The 15,687-nt window shown below is 34.8% G+C and overlaps 1 protein-coding gene across 5 annotated transcripts in view; it reads right to left on the bottom strand.

Moving 5' to 3' along the window:
* The window catches only part of GRIA2 (glutamate ionotropic receptor AMPA type subunit 2), an 89,136-nt gene that overhangs the window by 6,356 nt on the left and 67,093 nt on the right, over positions 1–15,687 (bottom strand). For all 5 annotated transcript variants that reach the window (XR_010998090.1, XM_068187211.1, XM_068187209.1 and 2 more), the window contains 4 exons: positions 15,447–15,557; positions 14,124–14,330; positions 13,257–13,627; positions 9,098–9,296 (listed from right to left, as the gene is read on the bottom strand). Coding sequence is in view for 4 of the 5 variants with exons in the window: in XM_068187211.1 (XP_068043312.1) it covers positions 9,098–9,296; positions 13,257–13,627; positions 14,124–14,330; positions 15,447–15,557 (888 nt within the window). In the remaining variant the exon portion in view is untranslated. The remainder of the gene's footprint in view (positions 1–9,097; positions 9,297–13,256; positions 13,628–14,123; positions 14,331–15,446; positions 15,558–15,687) is intronic.

The following is a 15,687-nucleotide window of genomic DNA, read 5'->3' on the forward strand; positions in this document are numbered from 1 at the left end:
GGGAAAATATGATTATGTCATATTGTCATTTTTTAGACAAGTTTATTATTCAACGTTGAAAGACAGCAGCACCTATATTCTCTTTTTTATATTAATATTATGCTGTCATTGTATTTTTTTCTTGTATTTTTTACATATATGTTAAAGATTTGAAACAAACAATGCTATTTCTGCTTTATGAGAGGTGTGCCAGATTAAAAGGTAAGGTCTTTGTTCAAACTTCAGCAAAATGTTATTCAGGAGTTCCCACTCAAACAAGATGATCTTTTTTACAGCTCTGCAGCTGTAGATTATGCAAATAAGAGGTGAGCTGAAATGTGTCAGTGGCACTAGAAAACTTCAGATTGCTCCACAGAGGAAACTAAAACTGCTGTGAAAGCCAAAGGGAACATTAATAGTGAGGCACCTGATTCAAGGTTGTTCTAATACTCCACATGCCTCTCCAACTCAACTCAACAGGTCAGGGCTCTCCTTCAGAAAGATTTTTACCTGAAGTGTGTTTCTTTTGCTTTAACCAATTGGTAGTTATAACTATAATTGGCAGTTTTAACTACCAAGTGATTGTTATTTTTTAACCTGGAAAAAATAGAGGAAAACAGTTTGCCACCTAGATTCTACCAGAAAGGAAGCAAAGCTGTCAAAGAAACAACAGGACACACGACAAGTCAAGGTCAGGTTATTAGTAATATTATTTTATGTGCTAATATGCCAAATCTATACTTTGATAAAATGTATTAATGCACTTCTCAACTAAAACCATCTTATAACATTCACTTCAAAACTGCAATTCTGCTCTAACATCAGTAACACCACCAGTATTTTCCCACAGCTTCATTGTTCTTGTGATACAGCATTAGCATTTTCCCAGACTTACCCTGATCTTCATGTCCAGAAATTTAGTCTAGGAAGATTCTGAGGCTCAGATTTCTCCAGGGTCTCTGTATGTCTATTAGTATAAAAGGTTCTGGCAGTACCAAGAATCACTAAAAGTTCTCTAACACCTAAATTTTCTAAATATTACCAGAATCTACATATACATTGTCACAGTTGGCTTTTTGCAATTTCTCTTGCAGACCAGTTGTTGCATGTTTTAATCTGTTGATCTATACACACTCAGTATATCCATATATACTAAAAGACTTGGACATACTCAGCATAACAGAATGACAGAAAAATAACTGTGTGCTGAAGGCACAGTGAGTTTCTCAGATTCTTGGAACATCTACCATATTGCATACATATTGCTTTTTCCCACCCAGAAGATCCCCAAACATATGAACCTAAAAACTAGAAGAATCCTAAAAAAAATTATTGCACCATTTTTGAAGAGGCAGTTCACAAAGTAAACCATCGCTGTTTACTATCAGCTGGGCAGCTGAGCAGGAAAAGGTTGCAACGAACAGGTTTCCCAAAGGGTCAAGTGTTAAGAAGAAACCTCCCACTAGATGGCTCACAGGGTCCTTGCTGTATGGATGAAAGTAGGAATATCTGACCCAGCAGTCATGAAAATGAAAATTTTTAAGACATTCCATAAGAACATCATCAGATAATGACACTCAGGGCTGGCCATGACCGTGCAGTCCTCTGCAGCCAGGAACACTGAAAAACTTCATGCTGGAATTCATACAGTTCTGAGTCTGGATACCTACCTAGTCCTTAGCTCTGCCTAGATTCCTAAAATAAAATAGCAGCAAGCACTCTGTAGGGAATATGGGTGACTTCTAGATTTTTTTTATATTGCTACACAATATATGTAGTAATACAATGTGTTTTCAGAACTGTGCCATTTTACTTCCTTCATTATTTCTAGAATTTGCATTTATTTGAAAGGCAGAGCTGTAGATGTAGAATATGCCAGTGTTAAGAAGCCCTCTGTCATTCTGTGTACACACAGGATGCCCTGTGTGCAAGTTGGGCTTCCACACTACAAATGCACTACAAATTACAGAACCATTCTAGACTGCCAAAATGACTACAAGAATGTAAGAGGATGGAAATAACCTGCATTGCTCTTTATTACTGTGGCTGATTGCTATTGTAAGGTGACACTCAGTGTATGCATGAGATGTTAGAAGCTAATTATAATTTTGGTACTGCAATCAACACCAACACGGCAGTACAAGACCCTAATACTCACAATGAACATTTTTTGTCCCGTTATTAATGACTTCAACAACAATACACTGATACAAAGATGTCCCAGGAACTGACTTTTTTTAAAAAAAAGAATCATGTTACCACTGGGCATTTTGACTATGAAAATAATATCAACAATATAAATTCATTAAATAAACTTTAAAAATTATAAGTATCTAATTAACATAGATTAATAAATATTAATAATTATTCCAGACATAACTACAGTATATTGGGGTAACTTTATTATTATATCTAAAATTTATTGTATGATTATTATTACAGAGTGCATATCCAATTCCAATGTAGAATACTACCTTCATTAAGAAATTAATTAATTTATGCATTTATCAACTTTATTTTGTGGGTCATCAGATAACTTTTCTATTTTGACATTCAAAGACCTATTATTCTTAAAACTGGGGTGCTGTAATTAGTATGCCTTCGACAAAAATAGCTCCTCAAACTACCAACATTCTACTAGATGATGATTTTGTACTGTGGGAGCAGATCTTCAGTTTTCAAACATGGTTTGTGAAACCATCTTCCTGACCTTCCATATTTAACAAAAGGACAGCAAGTGTAACAAAAGCCAAAACTTGTTAATTTAGTCAGTAAATCAAATATTAATGGGTAAAAAATACCACCCAAAATGGAAAAGAACAGAACAATTTTTTTCATTTAATTAGCTGAAGATTAAGTACTTTAAAACACCATGTTTATACTGACTACTTAAGGTAAGTTCAAATAAATATAAGTTCTAAACTTTGTAATGTATGGATATATTTATTCAGTAATGGTAAAAATTAGTTACGTCTTCTTAAGATGCAGTTTTATGACTTTTCAGTTTCCGTTACTTAATTGAGCTACCAAAAATATCTGTAATATATTAGGTCTTACTAATAAAAAATCTAAAACATTCTACTTCGTGAATTAATTCCTCAAAAGTTTACTTAAAATAATTTTCTCCAGAAATGTGCAGGACAATGACCTTATATTATCATCACATTCTCCATGTGGTTTAAGGAGTTAAGTGACCAAGGCTGTTCTTACAAAGGTATGTTCCCAAATAATTTAACTTTCATTAAAATACCTGCTGAAATGACTCTTCCTTTGAGACTTACTGATTTCAGTTTCCTCAGAATTGAAATTCCTCCCCACCATTCAGTATATTCATAAAATCAAAGCAGATCACTTCAATGTCATTTCTTTAAAAACTCAGATAATTGTCACAAAAAACCTAATTTCTACAATTCTGAAAAAGAGCTCATTGCACCCACACTGGGAGGGGGGTAATAAACTGAATCCCAGAACACAGAAGTGCTTTCTCAAGCAGTCACAAATCTGTGGAGAACTGCAAATGCTGTTCTTGGAGCCTAGAACCATAAACAGACTGCCTGGACTGAGGAATGAAAAAGCATTCAAACTAATGCTCTTTTGGTGTAAATACTGCACAGCATGCACATCTTCAGATGACATTTTAAAGTGAAAACATTACAAGACAGAAATGACTAGGAAAGGAAACTGAGAGGTCAAAACATAGACTATGGAAAATGTCTTTATTTATTTATTTATTTATTTATTTATTATGAGAAGTGGAAAAATCTGATCACTAGAATGATAGAAATGAAACTTCCTAGTTCAAAAGCATTATCCAACAATTTGGAAGCAATAGGAAAATCTGCATAAAATTGGAAACCATCATTTGGTAAAAAAAAAAATAGAAACACAGATCTGTCACTATGATCAAAATGTTTATCAGAAAACAGTGTGATAGAATTAGGAGAAAATTATTTCCAGAAAAGATAAAGAAATATTAATGCCTTTGTACAAAGCAAGCTGAGATCTTGGATGGCAAACAAAGTACACTTCCTTTCCTTCAGTATTAATACATCAGGAAAATAAACACTGAGAAGAAAAAAAAAATCAAAAAAATCTACATAATTATTAAAGTACTGTAAAAATTGAGAATAGTTATAAATACATATCACCTGGAAAATAAAAGATGTTTCTAACTATAGCAAGTGTAATGTGGAAAGAGAAAAAAAATAAACCGGAGAAATAACTAAAAGATATGGTTTGAGAAAAAAAAATTACTGACTACTGCATTGTTTCTTTTAAAATAACTTTCAAAATGGCCTAAATCAATTCTTCTCTGTTCTCCAGATGCAAGAACCTCAAAAAACAAGAGACAAGTGAAAATTAACCACTTGAACCCTGTCTACCACAGAAAAGTACGGGCATATCTTCAGTAATACGCTATTGGATGCAAAGGCAGTCCTTGCACTAACTCGGTGCTCGGATCTGACTCTCCTCACTATTTTAGCTATGCACCTTTTTCTCCTGTCAAACTGAAGAGCCAAACCCACACTCTCCAGGCACACCTGCATCACAGATCCATGAACACCAGTCCCACACCCTCTCTGCCTCTTCAGGTGTCAACCAGAGTCCATGGAAAATGTTACAGGATATTTCATGGCTGTCTTTTGACTCTTTCACCTCTCAGAGGCTTCTGTGAAGCCAGTCAAAATGAAATTCTGGAAATGCACATTCTATAATTCTACATCTCACACTTCAAAAATTGAGGCTGAGGTATGATTCATAGTTTTTTACTTCAATTTAATTTAAAGAAAAAAAATAATGTTTCTTCTCTTCTCATGAAAGATTTCCTGTGGTTTTGGTTTTTTATTCTTTTAGAAATTTCGATATACTTTTTTTTTGCATCCTGTCTTGCAATGCAACTGTTAACATAAATAATTTTACAAATTAAAAAATATTTTAAAATACTTATGAAGGTAGAAGCACTGGACTTTGTTGAAGATACTCAGAAAAGACATTGCTATTTTCTTTCAGGCAAAATTTTCTTTGCCTCCCAACAGACATCACTTTTGCAGGAGGTCTTGTCAGTTCTTACATTTGTTTCTGGCTTTCCACCGTGCAAGAGGATTTCTCAAAAAGATTATAAGGATTTTCATCCTTCCAGCATGTTTCCAGTGCCCACCTTTTCATTTTGTAACTCTTGCCTCTTCAGCAAGAATTACCAACTCTTGAACAGTCTTCTCAGTGAAAGGTAAAGCACACTTCTTTGTTATGGAGCAGTTCTGCTGCTTTTATTTTGGCAGAGGATCTATTCTTAAATGCCACCAAAACAGTTGCAATGAAACAGATTGGTCTGTCCATATGACACTGCTGGTTGAAAAATAGGTATATATGAAGATACTTTAAATAAAAACTAATGCAGAGAGACAGTAAATTAATCTAGTTCTTGCTCTGCACATAATTTTCTTTTTCAGATGCCTTATTACCTTACTTATAGGACTAGTTACAATTCATCTTCTGGAATGGAAAAAGAGGTAGGATGATTGATTTCATTTGTCTATCCAATTTGTACATATCTTTAATGAACAGAGCTAGACATGCAGCAAAATATGACTTAACTCTAAAAATAATTAACTTTTGTTCTCGTTGTATCATTTTGGCATTAATTTTCATTATGCCTTCTAGCAGGTGGAACGCATGGAAATGTTCCAGTGAATGCTTGAATACTTACTTTGATTCTTCCAGTGCCGTAGCCCATGAAAGTAAGTGAGGCAACTTCAGGAGTTAACACATATAGACAATGCTTTAAAATTACCTTCTGCAGTGGCAGGTGAGCAGTAGACTGTCTTGTTGTGTTAGTGACTTTTCTCCCCTTCCAAGTTCAGCTATGTGCCCTGGCTAATGCACGTACCAATTGGGAAATCACCAAAGACAAGGACAGTGGACAGTGCCACCAGGATGTACCACAGTGATGACATTTCACTGCCCACCATTTACCTCTCCATCAAGTAGTACCTGTGTCCCAGAAATTAGAGAGATGATGATGCACCTGCACAAGAACAACTGAAAAGACTCCTGAGTCTTCCCAGTGGTTACTTGCATTCTCACCACTACAATCCATTATTGATTTGAGAAAAACAATACATTTTGGGGACACCATGGCCACACACACTTCATTGTTTTGCCCATAACCAAAAAGAAAATGCAAAAGCAATGCAATATATATCTTTGTTTATGCTTTCAGTTGCACTAAGTACTCTACAGAGACTATCTATAAAGTAGAAGCATTAGCAAATATCAGAAGTGGTAAATATCCCAACTCGGTGGAACAGAGCTCTTTAGACTTGGATCGTACTTGTGATTATGCTAGTGCCAACTGTGAGATCTCCTGAGGAAAAGTACTGCACATTCTGGTATTTACAGAGACCTGACAGATGTGCCACTAAAGGAAAAAACTCTGTCTCTGTAGACTTATAGCTATAAAATTATCTATAAGATTATTACTAACAAGTAATAGTATCTTGCTGATGTTCGTGTCAATAGTTTTTATTTGTCACCTTTTTTTTCTTTTAAAAATATTTAAAAATCCATTATTTTTGTACTGGTATTTCCTATATACAAAGTACCAAGCTTCTGCTTCTCATCTTAAAGCAGTACTAGAAACACCAGAGCATAATGCTTTTTCATTCTTTTTTCTCAATTATGTATCTTGATGCAGTGCCAACTGATGCTCTACGCACTGCTGGCAAGAATATCTCCTACGGGTCCATGCTACCTTTAAAGCTAGGGAGCCTACCTAAATTGGGGTAAAGTGCAAATGCAACACATCCTTTTCACATGAATGCCAAGGATGTTATCCCCAAGTGATATGGACTAGCTCGTATGCCTATTGTCTGCTGGATATGTGATAAGCAGCCACAGGAGCTAGAAAAAGGCTTGATCTCACCTCTTTCCATTAACATTGCATACATTTATATTCAGCTATTCAGAAGAGGATTTTTCAGCTAACTTTTACCAGCTAACTTTCCTTTTTGAAAGATAATGTGCAACATCTCTTCTTCAACTGTGTACATGTTTTAGTAGCAAAGATAATTCAGTGTAGTGTTCTCATCCCGAGTACCCAACTTCCCTTTATTTTGTGCTGCCTCAGGAACTAGGGCTCTACTAGGAGAGTCAGTATACATTCCATCAATAGAAAACAAACTTGTAAATAACACCACTTCCTGAAAACAGACTGACTGAAAAACCCTATATGTTTTTTTTAATTCCCAAGAGTGACAGAGAAGAAACCAGACCATTTTAGCTTGCTGCTAAAATGCACCATATATTCAAGTTGTTTTCAGCTACTCAAAGGATTTGAGTGCTAATTTCAGGTCATATAAAAATCACACATCCAGTCCAATCCAGTCAGAATACAGATATACTCTGGGTGAAATTTTAGTCTCCTTAATGCTAGAGATTCCTTCCACATTGTCTGCAGCAGAGTGTATCATTCTCGGAACTTGAGTTTCAGGCCTCTTAAAAAAGAAATTTTGATAGTTGTTATTTCTTGAAAAGTAACTGGACAAGTTCAAGGGATTTTTAGCAAATAGTAAATAGACGCACCAGGCTAAGAAGTTGTTTTGCACATAAAGTACCAAACTGTGATAGAAATTGCTGAGTAGAAATTTCCAGAGATCATTAGAGTTTTGTTTGTGCAGAGCCAAAGATAACTTAACTTTACCAAAGATGAAGAATATGCCCTCACAAGGTCTCTATCTAATTTTTACAAAAGTAAGCTTTTAATGCTCAAGCAGTCACCAGGAACACTAGTTGTATAAAAGTGGAAACCTGTACATATGTGCTATGAGTACAACTAGATACTAATGCATGCATATACAAATATTTTTTGTTTAAAGAAGAAACACTTAAAAATCACCAAACTATTCAGAAGTGACCTACTGTTAATTCACATTCAATCTCAAGTACAGCCATGCTCTAAAAGGTTTAGGTTCACAACACCAGAAACATACATGTATACTTTTAAATGCTTCTAAACACACTTAGCACAAACCCAATCTCATTTTTACCAGCTTGTACACCTGATTTTAGTTTTGGTTTAGCCAACAGGAATGTAATCAGCAGCAGGTATTATTACTGAACCTATCTTCAAAAACAGAAGATTTCTACAGTTGACCCAAGTATGATTCCTATTTAGTCCATTACCAGTTAAGTATGCATTACAGGATCCAGTGAAAACCATAATCTAGCAGTTACTGCTCTAATTACACAACATATAAAAGATATCTGTGAGAACCTGTTTCATTTCATTTTCATGTCAGTGTATGCTTGAAATGTAAATGAATTATTTATAACTATTTAAAAATATATTTTGTTAAATGTAATATCATGCACTAAAACCCATGAAAACAGAAGTTTCTATTTTAGTACTTCAGATGCACTTTCAGCATAGACTAAGAGACACACAGAGCACACAGACAAGATAAGACTGTTCTGGTTTTTTTTGTCAACAGCCTTAGTCTCTCACTCCTTTGCTGGATGGATTTCACCAGGCCAGCTGATGTCTCAAGGGCAGCCTAAGACTCACAAACTGAAAGTTTCATGTATTTTTAAAACTGCAATACCCAGAGGTAGAGTGTGAGGGCTGACAGGATTCCAAGGCATTAATGTAATGCAAATACAAGTAAGAACTGTAAGGCATGTATATTCTACAGCAGCCAGAAGGATTATATCCCATTCCCCATTGACAAGCTTGAAAAATCATGTAGAATACTTATTAAGACATGAATGTACACCTTTGCCATGCTCTTACTTACTGTATGGGTACCTAAAATATAGCAGAGCTATTAAACAGATAAGTGACAACAACTTCCTTCTTCAAACATACCTTGTTTTTCACTGTATAGTGGAGTATTTTTTTAGGTAATTTTGCTTTGCATATTTAATAAAGATCCTTATAGTTGTATATAAAAAATAAAACGTAGCAATTACAAATAAACAGGAACACTTATATTTGTGAGATGAGCTGTGTAAATCACACTTTCATAGCAATCTTTTAATAAAGCCAAGGGAAAACATTTACATGAGTGAAGACCTACTTAAAACAATCTAAAAAAAAAATCTAAAAATTAGAGATTCTTACCCTAAAAAACTCTTTAGTGGAGCCAGAATCTAATGTGCCATAAGCAATTTCTGTTTGCTTGGAAAGATCCTCAGCACTTTCAATGGGAGACACCATCCTCTCAACCGTCAGGAAGGCAGCTAAGTTAGCCGTGTAGGATGAGATTATGATGAGGGTAAAGAACCACCACACACCTCCAACAATGCGCCCCGACAGGGATCTAGTAACAAGTATGAAATGGATTTGTAAAGTGAAATGGAAATCCCAAAAAGGAATAGGTTATCAGTTTTATGCAAATGGTGCATTATAATACAGGGAAGCATTTCAGGCTATCTCAGAGTCCAGCTCTGTATACGCATCAGATGGGAAATCAAGGCATTCTCCACTGGATCTCCTGGGACTCTGCTGAAATCAGGACTCCAGAGTTTACTTCTGGAAGAACTTAGTGATCCAGTTCTTCAAAGTTTTGACAACTCTTGAAGGAAACTGCTTCCATCATAATGTGCTATATTTAACACAAACTTTTTGTTCCCTCTGAAGTGATTTTGTGTGACATTATGATGAGGATCAAACAAAATCAGCAGATAAACCAGTATGCACTTTAAAATCAAGGGCCTTGATTGTTTTCCTAAGACATTCAGACAAAGACTGATTTCCACAAAACAATGGCTTATGCTGCTGTGCACAATCGGTACTGAGAAACAAATAACATTATTTGTAAGAAAAGCTTGCCCAGGGAATATCGATAGGAAGTGCAGACAACTTTTGAAAGATACAAGCATTTAACAAACTGAAGACTGGACATGAAACAATCAGTGAAGAAAATGGTGAAGAAAGTATATTTTTAGAAATAATAATAATAATCGGATGTTTATAACAGCAGCAGGTGGGCTCTTATGGATCTGTGTTTTGCTTCTCCTGCTCAAGAAGAAAGAAGAAAAGAGAACTCAAGAAAATATATAAAAACAGCGTAAAGCACACAACTCAGTAATTTTCAAGAATAGAAAAGTAATATAAGAGAAATATTGATATAACATTATTGTCAAACTTGGCAATTTTTTAAATGATCCTTTAAAGTTTGAAATTAATTACCACTTCGTTTCCAAACAAGACATTATAGGAAGCAGTACATAATTTTTGGAGATATGCTTAATTATATGGCAGAAATGTGCATGTAGTTAAAAGTCTAGTAATAGGGCACTGCAGTAGCTTAGGTATGTCTTGCTGGGTCTCCTCTATTTATCAAGTAAACAAATTAGGAATCACCCAGCCTACTGTACTGAGAATGAGAACTCAAATTAATTGTAACATAGAATATATACAGATATAACTATACATAGATATATGTATATTTAAAATAATAGTTATTTAAAGTGGATTTACTAAGCTAGGGATAAAATGAAATAGAACCAATTCTGGACAAATAATTTTTTCTAATTGCTATTGTATAAAATCTCTGTCATAATTCTGACATTAAAAGATTTGTTCCATGTCACAACAGACTCAATAATTCACTCTACTACATGAAAATCAAGTCAGACAAGGCCCAAAATATGCTGTTCAAAGGACCATAGAAAAACAATTATTTCAAGCTCATTCTAAAGTGAGCTGTATTTTGCAAAAATGCTTTCTGTCACCTTTGAAAAAACATCACTTATTTTGAAATGGGGGTTATTGGAATATAAAATAATTCTACAAGTAAAATATTGAGTTATAAGATATACTAAATATTTTATATTGTATATTTGCAAGGCAAAATCTGTCAATGTGTATTTAATAACTGCCAACTTTAGGGTACTTTGTATTGTATTGATGACACCCTCTATAAATGCACACCCTCTATAAATGACAATAATTTTCAGATGTCCATGATCTGTGAACAAAGCTGCCACTGACTTTGTGGAAAAAAAAAAAATAAAGCTCAATGCTAATATAGAAATTATGCTCCCACATGGCAATTTACAAGTAAAATTATTTGGGGTGTCATTTTTATTCAAAATTTCCCCAGGCAGTCTGTCACAGTTAAATTAGTAGTTTCTAAGTTTCTTTTTTATGTACATTTTGAACAGTTTCTAAAATGTGCATTACTAGCATGAACCCATACTTTAGAAGCACCTAATTTACTAGACCTTTAAGTACTATAATAAAAATTTCTGTGCACAATTACATAAATTTGTGCACCATCTTTTGTACTTAGAAAAGCATTATCTGGCAGAACAGAGAGCACACTTACATCCCAGAAAAGATAAGGAAAACTTTGCTCTAAGACATGATTATCACATAATATATTATTGTACCTTTTGTTCCTCTGCTACCCATGAGGCAACATTGGGACTGCTACTACAGACACTTCCAGGTGGTCCAGTCTTACTCAGCACCACCTTCTATTCCAGAGCCAGGGAACCCTAGTAACCTGTCTACTCTAAAAGTCTTAGAGCAGTTGTCATTTTTATTAGAGCCATAATTGCAACAGTGCAAAAATTAACTTCGGAAAAGTATTTTGTGGATGTCAGAAGATAGTCCTTTTTATATTTAATCTGATTAATCTGTAGGCAGTTCAAATTCCATTGTGAAATGGTTTGGTGCAAAACCAGACACAAGTGCTTTTCAGGCCTTTTCTATTTTTATAATAAACAGATAATATACAAACAAACCACCTTCCTCAAAATTATGGTTTCAATGAAATAAATTTAAATGCTTCACTGAAGCTAAATATTGAATATCCAGAATTGAGTTTCATGCACCTTTTATGATGACCATTTGCTATCAGTATTCTTGCACTACCTTTAATACCTACTAACCATATAAAACAACCATTGTCCTTTCACAGATAGTAAAATAATAATGATAACAAGAAAAACATCATAATTCTACTACAGCTTTGATTAAATAGAAATAATTTTGTACTAATATGTGACTTAACAGGCAACTCCAACTGTGAGGTGTGTAATCAATACAAAAACCCCACAGGAGTGAAATTCACATAACTTCTCATGATCTGCAGCACTTTGCCCTCTTCACTGTTTTGTCTCTTGTATACAATTCTTACTGGGTTAGGTGTCAAATGCATTGCATCATTCACCATAAAGGCTGGCATCTCCCATTGTGATAAAGCAGCCTTTACAGAGAATTGCTTAAGTTCTCACACAATAATTGCTGTTATTTCTGTGGTAGAACAACTTGAAAACCTGCCATTGCCTTTTGGGATGCATGACTTAATATCTAAGAAATGCTCCCTTGGTTTGATTTATTTTGACCACCAATCACTAGACTCACTAGAAACTGACCTGTTCCCTGTCTTACTTCAGGATGTTTATAAGAAATGTAATTATAATAAGCAATTTTAACTTAGTCCTCTGGCTTGAGTTCCTTAAACCTGGCTGCCCTATTTAAATTGTTACTATATTTCCTTCAAGCAGCAATTTACCTACCTACTTACCACTTTGCTGAATCAAGGCTAGAACCACTTGTGCACAAGCAAAATAGAATATTTAATGAACTGCAAAGGAAATAACTTAAGTGCTTTACAGTTGTCCCTAATAAACTAGAAGAAAATCCATGAGGAATTAAGCACTTATAAACTGGACTTTGAGATTCATTTTCATAATTTCCTTTGTGACTTTTCTAAAACTAGGCCATGGAAAAACAGCAGTGTTTTGCAACTATCAACATGAAATTAGAGCCATCACAGGACTTTTACTTCAGTTCAAGGCTCTCCTGGGGAATAGGAGTGTGTTAATAGCCATGTTACGATATGCGTTTTAGAGGGAAAGCGCTGCCTCTGTAGCTCGTAACTAGTATGTAATCCTTTTTTCCCATTACAGTTGTGGTGAACCATATGCACTGTCAACTGTAAAATGGGAATATGCAGCAAAAACACGGTACCCCTCCAAGAAGGCATGGAATGATGTGAACCTTATGCATTTTACAGTCTCTGCATGGTGTATATAACTTCATTTGGCAAATTTATGATCGACATTAAGACAGATTCGATCAACTACATCCCAACCCTATGTCACAGACAAGCGCTTTCACTTCAAGGACTTCTGTGACTTTAGGGAGGGAAAAATCATTGCAATTAATTTCTCTCCAAGAATGAAAATATATGCACCACGAACCTCTTCTGGCTGAGATGGCTGAGACCAAAAATGCACAAAGTTGAAATGAGTGAGTAACCAACCTTGGCGAAATATCGCATCCTTGCTGCATAAAGGCACCCAGGGAAAACCAGAGACTATTAAATATCCCAAATTCATTAGTTGATTCATTAGTTTGCGTTTCTCTTCCATCTTCAAATTCCTCAGTGTGCCACTCGTATGGGCTAAATCTGCTGACCAGGAATAAAACTACACTGACCCCAATGTAGGCAAAAACAATGCACATCCAGATTTCATACGCTAACGGATCAAGAAATGAAAACACTCCTGGCTTGGACTTCTGAGGTTTCTTGATCATTATTGATATCCCCAGGCTCATAAAGGGCTTTGAGAAGTCAATCACCTCTTCTCTCACCAATGTTATAGTTAATGGAGCGATTGCAATATCGGCTTTCTGTAAAGGAAGAAAAAAAGGAAATAATAGCTAATGCAATGAACAGAGCAAAAAATGGCTTCGTTTCTATGGCATTTCCCAAATAGAAAATAGGACAGCAGAGACATTTGTTTCACTGAGAACATCCTGTGGAGAATTTCTGAAATTTTTAGTTGAACTCATACTGAAATACATAGAGCCATATGGTTGGTGTATTCCAAGCTTTTGTTTTTACATATGCCCTTTTAACAGCATATGCCATTTAAAACTTTAGCAAAGTACTTTGCTTTTCACCTGGTGAGAAACATGAAATATGCATTCACTTTCCCCCGACTTTATTTGCATTTGAAAAGTAATTTAATGTTTTATTTTCAAATTTTTTTCATGCCATTAAAAGTTATTAATTCCTATAAAATTAATTAGGTAAATTTCCTACACTCTACAGAGAAAATGAAACCAAATCCCACTCCATTCCATTAGTCATCTTTAATAGCTTTATTATAGAAAATTTTCTTACCCCGTAAACAAGTTCTCCAACCATCCCATTCCAGATTTTCGTGTCTGCATCCCTTGCCCCATACTTGCCATCTCCAACAATTGTGAGCTTATATTTGAATCCACAATGCTTAGCAATTTCTGTAGCTAAGTCCACACAATAGCCCTCGTATCGATCATTTCCTTCAAGCATTTCGTGATTTTTCTTCATCATGACATATGGGGACTCCTGCACAGAAAGAACTTGCCTTAGCTACTTGACAGAGACAGGTGCATCAGTTGTACACTTCACAGATTGGTATGTTCCCTTTTACATGTGAAAAAGAGAGCAGATACCATCTGAGTCATACATGCTATGTATACGTTATATTGTTAATTATTAATGGCACGTGTCTTTAACACATTTAAAAGCTGCATTCACTAGAGTCATACACAAATGACAGTACTTACAGGCATAGTGATTCCCAGAAGTATGTTAATAATGACCATGAATGTTAACAGGAGTTACGCATTCAGAGAAGAAAGAGTAAATTCCAAAATCAGTTTCTTTCTCTCATACAGTTTGGATGGAAGAAGTCAAAGGTATTTAGTTGCTTTTGTTGCTGTCTTATACAAGAAAATTATTTTCTATTTCACAACCACATCTCTCCCTGAGAAAACACTTGATGCTCTCAAGGCTATATTTTATTAAATTGCTATACAAACAATAGGTAAAATAGCTATATGCACTAAATTTCTATCATCAGCAAAACTGGTGATGAGTCATAAATTGGATTAATGTATTTCCTCTTTGCTCAGTTGCTACAGGACTGTTCTTGCATCCAGAAAAATTCCTATGCTAACCTATGGGTCGTTCAAACTGATAAACAAACAGTGTAATTTACAGAAAAATGCTCTTCTATAATAATATACAGTTTAATTTTCTAAACAATTAGAATACAATTTTTAACATTTAATTTTACACTTTACCAATCCATAGTGGCTACAATTCCAAAGCATAAGAACCAGTCTCTTTGCTGTTTGTCAAAATCTATTCTTTAAAATGAACACTATGGTTCTGCCTTTCAGAAAGTTCCTCTCCTTTGAAAGCAGGTATTTAATTTCCATTTTCAGTTTTAAAAACCATAACTTTCTAGGATGTTCAATCAAAGACCATTCATCCTCTACAAATCAAAACCACATGCTGAATCCCATATATTTTGGTAATTTCTAGATTTTATTATGTATCACAATAAGTAACAGCTCACAACCCCAAATAATAAAAAGACAGTACATTTAAACTAACATCATGTCGAGAAACAAATCATTGTCAGACTGTCTTCCGACAAAATAGGAGGTTAATTACCAAAATAGTGGTGACAATAATAGTCTTATTCTCTAGTCCTGAAGATTCATTTCCAAGAGGGCCGTCAAGAGGATTCACAACCATTTTGTCCACTTCACTCCAATATCCAATCTAAAGAGAGTGTATAGGATGCACAGACACTATGAGTATTCAGTGAATACGAACTTTTCTGAAAAAGGCATGTTATTACTATGGCTTTGATTTGTGTTCACAGAGAACTATTTCAGCTATGGATTTACCA

Source organism: Anomalospiza imberbis, chromosome 4, assembly GCF_031753505.1.
Source record: "Anomalospiza imberbis isolate Cuckoo-Finch-1a 21T00152 chromosome 4, ASM3175350v1, whole genome shotgun sequence".
NCBI lineage: Eukaryota > Metazoa > Chordata > Aves > Passeriformes > Viduidae > Anomalospiza > Anomalospiza imberbis.